Below are 11,050 nucleotides of genomic sequence, written 5' to 3'. Positions count from 1 at the left end.
AATTAAGTCTTGACTGAACAGACCAACAGTTACATCACTGCAACTGTGTCCTTTGTGCGTGTGTGGTCCATTGTGTGACAGCAGAGAGCAGGGACACACAGCGGCAATGTCATGGTTGGCAGGAAGCCCCTGGAGGGGACGGAGGGCGGGAGCACAGACCTCTGGGGCCCCCTGTAGGCTACTGTCATCAAAAACAGATGTGTTGAACAGTCACATTTAATCTGAGGAGAAAAAATCTTCAAAACAAGTTGTACGGCTGAGTTACAGTATTAAAAACATTATAAAGACTGATATAAAAAACATACAAGCAGACAAGTTACACACATTTAAATCCCTCTGAGTGCACACAGTCTAATCCAACATATAAACTCACAGGAGTGGGACTGTATCACAAAGCACTTAATCTGGTTTTCCCTGCACCACCTATTAATGATCCTGAACAACAATCTGGTTTTACTGATCCCCCCACGAGACAATCAGAAAATTACATCATCAAAAACTGTGGTGTCCTCAGGAAAATTAGTTACTGCAGCAGCAAAAAGTCAGAGGTCAAATATAAACAATAAAATCGCACAAGCAGAATCTGATACTTGAAAACAACAGAGAGGAAAATACAGTCTGCATAATCAATAATGACTTTTTATTCACAGTTATCATTGAATTTAAAAAAGCTTACACCAGAAGTTAAAAGCATTTTCACTTCAGGACTGAAGGAAACTTACTGAAAATAATAGGCAGCTTTCACCCTCATTCATTATTAGGGTGTCAGTGATGTAAACTATATCTGTTAGAAGTCCCTTTTTAATCCTAGTGTGGGCCGATGGTTTATGCAAAAAAAAAAAAAAAAAAAAAGAAAGAAAAAGAAATCTGTATTTGACAAAATGATCATGGTGTACAAACCCCTGAAAGGCCACAGTGGGATTTTTGTGGCTCTATTTTAGCGATACGTCTTTACATTCCTCCTGATCCACAGAGAAAGGCAGAGCAGCCACTGTAACCACAGCTGGAGCTGGTTATCTGGGTTGTAGGCTCAGCTACGGCTGAAGCTGTGGAACTGTGGATACAAACTACAGCTGCGGCTGTTTCTATAGCTTTTGCTACGGATAAGCTGCTCTGTGGCTAGCTGCTCATGTACAGACATTAGCTGGGAAAGTGTAAAGGACCAGGGATGTCACAGGAAAAGTAATAAAGCATTTCCTTAATCATATTTTAACAGGCATTAAAAATAGGAATTGTAAAAGTAATTAATGAACGATTAATCGTCAATAAATAGTTTAGATTTACAAAAACAGCATAAAACTCTCATTAAATAAATGTATAAATACATTTTTTAATTCATGAATAAAAAAAATTGACACTCTGGGCCTTCAGTGCTGGAAAAACCAGGCTGAACAATCCCAACTGGCCATGGGATGTAACAAGCTCAACAAGTTGGAGAGTTAACCAGTTGGTTTTTATAAATCCATTTTTAAATCTTAATCATTTATTGATGGATTAATAATTCATTTATAAATTCTTGAAGAGGGAATCCTGTTATTCATTCCCATTTTTAACATGCCTTTTCAAATAGTTTTTCAAATTCTATTGTTTACTCATGAATTAATAAATCTATTTCTACATGGTTTATTTAATGCGTGTTTTATAATGAAATCTTAAGTATTTATTGATGGATAAATCATTCATTTATAAATTTCCTATTTCTAATGCCTATTAAAATATGAAATTAAAATCTCAGGTCTTCCATAAGAGAGCATCATAAGGCTTTATGACCTGAGCTTCTATCACAACAGAAGTTCAAGAATAGCTTCACCACAACGCTTCATATTATTGTTCATTTGCATTATTAATAGAGTTTAGAGAACTATGTAGCCTCCACTAGTTGTCTTAACATTAGCTGCTATGATACAAACAACCAGGGGCTGTAATTAAAAAATATTATGCAGCTGTCAGAACTGAATCTTCCTCTATGGATCAGAAAGAATGAAAAATGTATGGCAAGGGATTGTAAACCCAATGTGAGGGAACACAAAAGTAGTTCAAAAAGAAAAAAGAAAATCCTGCCGTGACCTTTCAAAGACTCCGCAGTGATTAAAACCTATAAAAATATATCTATATTCTGTTACATTTGTCCATGGTGAGAACCAGTAGCGATACAGGAAGTATTTTATCCAGTAGTCCGTTTGTTGACACATCTTGACCTGATGCTCTGAACCTGCATCAGAGCAGGTGAGTTGTGCAACAGGTTTCCATGGAGATCTACCTCAGTTAAAAGTGAGCAGGCATCATGATACCTGACTTAAACCCAAACATGTTGGGTAGCTTCATGATACAGTCTCCAGATGTCCCTCACACAGAGCTGGTGTCAGCCCTCTGCGGGGCCCTCTGTGGTTGGGTTCGGTGCCGCTGCCTCTCCGCCTCTCTGCGTTTTCGCTCCTGCAGGTAGCGCTTCACTCGGCGGATGGTCTGGATCGTGAGCACCGTGCCGGCGGTGTACAGGATAGCCGTGATGAGCCCAAACAGAGCCACGGCTGCGTCCGCCCCGCCCACGTCGCAGTTCATCCAGGTGTAGCCGCTGCGTGCGTACAGCCTCTCCCGCTGCTGGCAAACATCTGTGGAGTTGACACTGATGATGAAATGCAGGTACAGACCGACAGCCACCACGTACGCCACCGCGCCCACCGCCTGAAACAACAACGCCCCCACCAGAAGCTTCCTGGACATCAGGTGGGGGGGTTTATTCCCGGCGACCACAAACAGCAGCGAGATGACCCCGAAGGTCAGGCTGAAGGAGAGGCCGCCGTAGATCCCCGGCGCTCTCATCTGGCTGTACTGCATGTCCAGCTCTCGTGCCTTCTGCAGCTCAGTGCCCTGCAGGTTAAAGTTGGAGTTGATGTTGAAGCCGCCCAGCGCCGAGGCCGAGGACAGGCCTGTTGACACCATCTGAGCCGCCACCACACAGATCAGGACCAGGGCGTTGGTCAGTACAGCGCAGATCAGCACGATACCTGGGGAGAGAGTCGACGCATGAGACAAAGAGATCTTTTCAATATTATTTTTAAAAAATCTAATAAATCAATATAAAAAATGTTTTTGTTTTTTAAAAGAATGAAATTTTTCAATAAAAAGTCAATTAAAAAACTGAGACTGACTTTAACTGTTGCAACATTTGACTACATGAATAGTTGATTAACTGATTCCCATAATTTCATCATTAATTAATAATTGTAAAAATGCTCAGTACTAAGTGCCAACATCTGGATGCTAAAGGTTTCCTTTTTTTGTCTTATGTGAATGTAAACTGAATATATCTGGGTTTTGGACTGTTGGCCTGACAAAACAAGACGTTTGATGGGAAAATGTGGTGGACAGGTTTCAATCCTCTGACATTTTATAAACAAAATAACGAACTGATTAACCAATGATGAAAATAATAATAATTTGCAGCCCTACATTTGACCGTCTACAGATTTGAAAAGAAAACCTTTCAAGAATGATGTTCGACTGTAACAGAGACCTTAGACCCTAAGGGACTTGAAGCTCAATTTGAGACCAACTGGTCCTGAATATTTAATGGTCCCATATAGTATAAAGGCAGATGTCCATGTGTTTGATTACACAGCAGGTCTAGGTTCTATATTAATACTGTGAAAGTATCAAAGCCTCAGTCCACAGAGAAATGCTCACAGCCTGTATTCAGACACTGAGCCTTAAAACCAGCCGTCAGGACTTCTGGAACTTTGTGATGTCACAACAAAGCATTCACCGCTCTCAGCTATGCCCCAGCCCCCCCCATCCAACCTTGAAAGATTTGGTTTCTCTGAGTGTTTTATCTGAAATCTGCTCTATTTTTATTGGATCACTCAAAAAACAGTCAGCCAATCAGAAGAGAGGAGACTGAGCTCACCGACCTGTTGTTAATAGAGCTCCAGAGAGAAGCCTGAGAGATTGTTTTTGGTTATTAAAACTACAAATATATCTTCTTATGGATTAACACTTCAAATAAAACACAGGAGAAGAGAAAATATGGGATCTTTAAATAAAATCTGAAATAAGATTAATACAGGAAATCCTCACATAGGTTATAAAAAAGGTACATGGAACTCATCAAGAGCACGTCATTTAACTATTAGACTCAGTTGTTCTCCCTCACCAACAGGTCATGTTACTCTGCTGAGGTCTAAACTCTGAGAAATGCGGTTGTTAAACACTGGAAAACCAGTCTGTCCAGTATTCATAAGAGGAGGAGGAGGAAATGAACTGCACTGAAACCAGAGTCTGCCCTCTGACGCAACAGCTCCTGTTTGAGGAGCTTTCATTTTATTCAACACAGATACTTCTATTCTGATGCTGACTCACCTCTCCTGGAGCAGATGTGTGTGCATTTGGAGTCACGGTGCTCCACTCGCGGGACGTCCCGCACATGTTTGGGAGGGGAGTCGGCTTCTCTGGGGTAGTACGGGGGCGTAGAGGAAGACCTTAGGCACATAACAACAAATGCATATGTGTAAGAAATGTCAACATGGGCACCTGTGCTGCTGAAGAGCTGAACATTTTCCATGTTTTTTTCTATTTTTAGTTTTTATTCTAGTAAAGTTTGGACTGATATAAATAAATAATGCTGTTGTAGAGCAGAGCCTTCCTCAAGTTTTGTTTTATTTTGAGTACAATAGTAAAAAACACATTAACATTACACATAACTTCAAGTACTTTCTTGACTCGTCACACATATTGGCTTCAATGTTGAGACGAAGTTTAACCTTGACTTTGGAAGCAACAGTTAACAAAACAACATGGAAATTTGAACCTACGCAATTCCATGACAACTGAGAAAACTCCGTCTCCTAAGGAATATCATGTGTTACAGTCAAAAGCTCCAGAGCAGCAACTACTGTAAATAGACCTTGTGAGATGGTTCTTCCCAAAAACAATAATGAACTTAAATCTCAACTTTAGTTGACAAGTACTGTATGTCCAGAACTCAGCTGCCAGGGTTCTCACCCGCACCAAGCCCTGGCAGCACATCACCCCCACCCTCATCCAACTTCACTGGCTTCCGGTCAAAGCCAAAATCCTCTCCCTCACCTTCAAATCCCTCCATGATCTCGCACTCCAGTACCTGTCTGACCTCCTGTTTGAGAAGATACTGAATATTTATCTACAATGAAATCATTTTAAAAAGAAACGAAAAAGAGTTCAAACTAACATTAACAGAAAGTAGGAAAAGAAAAATGTGTCCTTTCATCCATTCATATATGAACTCAGGACACAGGTAGTTTAGTCCAGTGTTTCCTAACCTAGAGGTCAGGCATCTTCAAAGGGTCACCAGATAAATCTGATGCAGCAGTGCTGATATTCAGTACAACATCACAACCTGTCGTGTGATATTGCTTTTATACTCCAGTCTTCCCTTCATCCTCTTCTGATGACCACACATAACTGAATTCAAATGTTATTTCTGGAATATATTCCATAACACTGATTAACAGTTAAAAGAAATCCTGCTAAACTGAGTGATACATGTAGTTAAAAGACCCAGTGCTGTTATACTCTATATCAGCAATCATGGAATGACTCTTGTCCAATCAAATTACTTGGTTGGAACTAACTGTTGTATAATGTGTGATAATAAATGTTAGAGGAACGTAGAAAAACAAAGTTCTGATAAAAAAAAATGTATATTTTACCTTTTGAGCTTTTCTCTAACGTTTCTGGTGTCTTTGTGAGATATTAGACACTTTTACCTTTTCTATTCTTCAGCAATTATTTAAATAAAATGATCTGAGTTGGCAGAACTAGTTTCTATAAAATGTCCATAGGTTTAATGTTTAACAATGCATTTTGAGTATTTTATGCATTTTTTTTCAAGGTAGAGTAATTACATTAGTTACTATAGTTGACAAATGAATGTAATGGAGTAAAAAGTAATGAACAATATTCGTCTCTGAAATGTGGCGCATCATAAATACACTCAAGTACAGCACAAGTATTTAAAATATATACTCGAATACAGTAGATGAGTAAATGTACACTATTGCAGTATTCTGAGCTCACCTGTCTGGTGATGAACGTCTATCATCGTGGGAGTCCCGGTATTGTCGGTGGTCTCCGTTTCTCTCCCGGTGTCCCCGGTTTGAACGGGGCGGACGGCTCATACCTGCTGACCGAAAGCTAAACCTTAGGACACAGAAACAACCTTTGAACATCATAAAAACTGTCAATTACTGAACAGGGAAACCAAGGTTCAACAGACGTTAAAAATGAGGCATTTTATGGATTATTTTTTTACCTTATTTAAACGTTATTTTCAAATAAAATACAGAAAATAGGCTTTTTTAAAATGAATACATAAAAAAGAATTGGCGACCGTTGATGTAGCCTACATCAGAACACCCAAAAACGTTAAGAAAACGTAAACATACTACAAGGGACGTTATAAGGCCGTGAACAATGACTGTTTACGGTAGAAAAACCAACTAAACCGAGACTTTGCTTCAGTGTGAGTTGAGTTTTTTGAGTTTTAAACTTCATGTAACCGCCGTGGAGCAGGTTAGTCGCTTCAAAACAAACCGACTATACAACAACAACGCTTCGTAGGTCGTACGACGCTTTCGCCAGTTTAAACAGCTGAAAACTTCGTCCGTTAACTATGAAAATCAAAACTTACTGTGAAGTCGATGAACGCGCGCTAAAGTCCGACTATAACGCCATTATTTAATGCTTAAATCACCTACCTGTCCCGATCAGGTAGAAACGACTCCGCCCAAACCTGGAAAAAGGAAGATGAGGCGGAAGCGGAAACCTACAGGTAGGTGGAAATGCCCTGTGTGGTCACAGTCGGAGAGTTTTTGTTTGGACGAAGTTCAAGTCATTACCAGCTCGTCTGAATCAGCCGCTTTGTGTGTTAGGCGGCTGATTCAGACGATGGTCAGTCCCGTCATAGGAGCCAAAGAAGCCTCTGCTTACACTGGGTTTTGGGGGGTGTTGGCCTTTTACTATGAGCAGCAGTGTCACAGAGGAATGTTGTTGTTTATCCGCCTCTTTTATCAGCACAGAGATTTACATGAAGCTCCCTGAAGAGCTCTGTTGTGTTTCTCAGCTCAGTAACATGTTGCTCTCTGCTTGGAATTTATTCGTGTCACACATGCCAAGTTGTGCGATATGTAGGCCACTTACACTGTTTATGGCTCAGGAATTCTTATTTTTTGAGTCAGTGGCTTTCTGAACAGGCCTTTGACATTCAGGCAACGAACCAAGAGCTGGTAAAATTAATCGATTCATCGTTAATTCAATCAACAACAAAAATGATCTGCAGCTCTTTTGATATTGGTATTGGTTACAGCTTCTCCAATGTGATGATTTGATGCTTCCCACTGTGATATCTGATTGTAGAATGAGTAGCTTTTGGTTTTGGACTGTTGGTTGGATTACCTGTAATTTCTCCTTAAGTAGCTTCAAGGTTGACAAAAAAAAAAAATTCTTACTTCAGCAGCAGAGAGTATTCTGTTTTGTTTTCTTTCTTTTGGCAGTTTGACTTTTTTTTTTTTTTAATTACTATATTACACTGGAAAAAAGCTCCCTCCAGATTCATTGTGGTTGATGTCATTCATTCATACATAGTTTTAAGAATTAGGCTTCAAATGCTGTAAGTAAGGATATGCTGTATGTATGTACAGCGAGGAATGTGGGTAATGTAACAACATCCAAAAACAACAGTCCTTTGAGACTCCATCTCATAAATTGCACAAGCACTTCAATTCTCTGGTTTAAGAAAGTGGATGTGTAAAGTTAATAAAATGTCACTTTAGTAATAAAGGAGAGGTTAAAAGGGACCCTGTGGAGTTATGTTTGGTAAACCTTTAAACAGCTGATATATAAAAACAGTAATTAACTCTAAAAATAGACTCAACCCCTCAGGCTAATTCTTATGAGTTCTTTTTCTTCCAAAGTGGATTCCCCACAAATACTGCATCCTTACCCCTTCCCTCACAACTATAACTCCTTTTAAGGAAACACTTACAGACTCACTCGTGTTTTTTGTCTGGAAGAGATCATTGTTTTTCATCTTTTTATAATTTCTTATTTTTTTGGTAGTAGTTTAATTCCTGATTTTATTATTTTTGATCAAATTAGTGATAGTTGTATTGCATATTCAACATGTGATATAATATTGTGACATAGAAATGCAAAAAAAAGTAATGAATTTTGTCCATTAGAAAGGGAAGAATCAAGGCACACTGCTTCATTTAAGCACAGAAGTCTTTAGTATCTTTACTATCGTGCCTACTTGATTAAAACAAAATAAGAAGAACGTAGGTTTTTAAAAATCTTTATATGATAATTTTTGCGTATAAACCCTGCACTTTTTCGTTATAATTATTTTTTTCTACTGTATTTGGCCTTTGATATAATGTTGCATTTAATCTGTACTGTATTAAGTGTCCAGCAGGCGGCAACAGCCAAAAGCTGACGAAGTTGCAACAGTGAAACTGTTCCGGGTCACAGCTCCAGCTGTAATTATCTCTTCCGGGTTATACCTGCATCTGTAAACAATAATATGAGGACAACGCTGGAGTTGTATAACTTATTTAGTTAACACACTGGTTGTCATTCCGACACCCCGTCCTCGCTGTTTCCGTGTTTCCTCCTGAACGTTTCCGCCCTGTGCGCGGTCCTGTCCGGTCATGTTGTTCCTCCGGACTGCGGCTCTCAACTGCAGAGGTTTGACCGCTCTGCGCTGCCTGCCCGCCGGCTACATCGCCTCGAGAACCACCGTTACATACATCCAGGGCCAGAGCCCCGAACCACGAATCCGAGAGTACTTCTACTATATCGACCACCAAGGACAGGTGAGTGTTTGAACCGACACCAAACAAAACCTTCAAACATAAAATTTAGATTCTCATTCCAGCTTGACTGATATGTTAATGTGTGCTCTGTTTACAGCTGTTCCTCGACGACACTAAAGTGAAGAACTTTGTCACCTGCTTCAAAGGTATAAATGAGCACAAACACAACACACACTTATTTTTTACCAAAGTCGTCAGAACAACCCAGAAGAAGAGTCTTCACAGTTTTGAGAAATGTGCTTGTTTTGCCATCAAGTCAGTTGTCAGGTTATCAGCTATTATTGAAACCAACATACAGTCAACACACAAACACAAAATCAGTACAAAAGACATGAATTTAATATTACAGCAAGCTAATAATAAGATACCATATCATTACCATTATGTGTGAAAAATAGCACGAGAGAGGATAAAGTGTGATGTTTCGATCTGTTTGTTTACAGCCTTCATGCTTGTTTTTGTTCTTACAAACTAAGTATGTAGCAACACTTACAGTAATCTGTAAGTAAGTAAATTTACTCGGGTACATTGGTACAAACAAAATAAAAGACAAAAAATCTATCTGGGAGCAGCACCCCCTAAAATATGGTGCTGAATTTAAATCCAGATCACTTTCAAGAGCTCTGACTGCAGAGATCTAAGTTTTAATTGTGAATCCACTGTTAAATCCATGTGTTCCATCAATCTGAAGATCTTTTTCAAGCAGCTGTCATTGATGTTTCTGTATCCATCAGATAAACAGTTCCTGGTCTTCTTCTTCAGTCGTCTGCGTTCAAATCAGAGCGGGCGGTATGAGGAAGACTTCCCCTTCCTGTCCCTGTGCGGGAGGGAGAGGAACTTCCTGCGCTGCGACGACCGACCTGTGGTCTTCACCCACTTGCTGCAGACCCCTGCAGGGCCTCAGGGGATCACGGGAGACCAGGAGCAGCTGTCGTACTGCGGCGGGGCGGAGAAGCTGTCCGTCCCGTTCCGCCCTGAGGCTCTGTACATGCATCCCGTCAGCGGTCGAGTGTATCACCCCTGCTCGGAGCGCTGGGGGGCGGTTGGCCTGGTTCGGTCGGCTCTGGCCATCGAGCTCAGCCCATCCTTTGTTTATGCTCCAGAGCAGGGCCAATCAGGACAGCCCACAAAGTTTCTCTGGGGAGGAAAGGAGTACACCCTGACCAATGAGCTAGCAGGATGCTTCCCCTCAGCAGAAGAGGGCAGCGGGCAGCAGGGAGAACTGGGATAAAGACCAGAACTGTTAAAAGGTGTACTTTATTTACAGTGGAAAAAGACGACTACTGTGTCCGACATGGACACCTGTGTTCACAATGTGGTTGTTGCTGATAGAAACAGGGGCTGGTGTGTCTTCTTGCCCTAATTTAAGATGATGCAGAGTGTTTGATGCAGATTTCATCAGTTAAATTACACTTGAGACGCCTTCGAACAACGCAGTGTCTTCTTGCATCTTCTCATCACATGTTGCAGTTAAACAGTTATTTTCTCCCTATATTCATTTAAATCATAGTTAGAATCGTGAAAATATAAAACAATACAGTATATCACCAGCAAGAAGCAAAGATGAGGGAACAATCTGAATAAAATAAACTGTTTTGCAACCACTCAGATTTATAACGTGACCGCTTTGGGTTGGGAACTACTGGCCTAAAGCTACAGGGGTTGAGACAGAGATGAGAGTAAGAGGCTGAAAGCTGCTGCTAACAACACTCAGAATATTCAGAATCACAGTCTTCATTAAAAGGGGAATATGAGTTATCTTTTTGAATTTGCTGAAGAGATCCAAGCAGTTATTTGCTACATTAGCCACAGATGGGTAAATATTAAATACCTAAAAATCTTATCCAGAATAATCCACACAAATACAGCAACATTTATAAAGACAACTCCATAGCTGCAGCAATTACATACCCAAATATACAAAGCTGATACACCGGTGTGCTTGCATATAGAAAATACTAAAATTTATATCTAGAAAAATCTATTTAAAAGTGATAAGCAAGAGTATTTTTGAAAACTTGAATGTGCTTTGGCAAATACCAACAACCTTATTACAAATATACTAATGAAGATTTTGAAGATTTTGGCAAATTCTGTCTTGAATAAACAAGAATGTCCCTGAATGTCTTTTCTGCTTTGTTATGTCATATCGTTGACAGGAAATTTCACAACAGATTGTTCTGCAGAGAAGAAAGGAAAAGTAC

At 40.0% G+C, this 11,050-nt stretch overlaps 2 protein-coding genes across 6 annotated transcripts; one reads left to right on the top strand and one right to left on the bottom strand.

Moving 5' to 3' along the window:
* Positions 1 to 198: 198 nt before the first annotated feature.
* si:ch211-191a24.4 (uncharacterized protein LOC100150331 homolog) lies at positions 199 to 7,205 on the bottom strand. Of its 5 annotated transcripts, none has more exons than XM_056378431.1 (4): positions 6,665 to 7,205; positions 6,052 to 6,154; positions 4,357 to 4,475; positions 199 to 3,005 (listed from the first exon to the last, which is right to left on the bottom strand). In XM_056378431.1, the coding sequence occupies exons 2-4, from the start codon at positions 6,150 to 6,152 to the stop codon at positions 2,347 to 2,349; spliced, it is 879 nt and encodes a 292-aa protein (XP_056234406.1). In that variant the 5' UTR covers positions 6,153 to 6,154; positions 6,665 to 7,205; the 3' UTR covers positions 199 to 2,346. The 5 variants fall into 5 exon arrangements, with proteins under 5 accessions (XP_056234406.1, XP_056234405.1, XP_056234402.1 ...); XM_056378430.1 differs by having other exon boundaries at positions 6,732 to 7,204; XM_056378427.1 differs by having other exon boundaries at positions 6,052 to 6,174; positions 6,732 to 7,203.
* Positions 6,703 to 10,969, top strand: c6h8orf82 (chromosome 6 C8orf82 homolog). Its single transcript, XM_056378437.1, has 4 exons — positions 6,703 to 6,805; positions 8,437 to 8,846; positions 8,944 to 8,992; positions 9,581 to 10,969. The coding sequence occupies exons 2-4, from the start codon at positions 8,682 to 8,684 to the stop codon at positions 10,075 to 10,077; spliced, it is 711 nt and encodes a 236-aa protein (XP_056234412.1). The 5' UTR covers positions 6,703 to 6,805; positions 8,437 to 8,681; the 3' UTR covers positions 10,078 to 10,969.
* Positions 10,970 to 11,050: the final 81 nt, after the last annotated feature.

The sequence above is a fragment of the Seriola aureovittata genome, chromosome 6 (genome assembly GCF_021018895.1).
Source record: "Seriola aureovittata isolate HTS-2021-v1 ecotype China chromosome 6, ASM2101889v1, whole genome shotgun sequence".
Classification (NCBI taxonomy): Eukaryota; Metazoa; Chordata; class Actinopteri; order Carangiformes; family Carangidae; genus Seriola; species Seriola aureovittata.
This window is presented reverse-complemented; position numbering and strand designations above follow the sequence as displayed.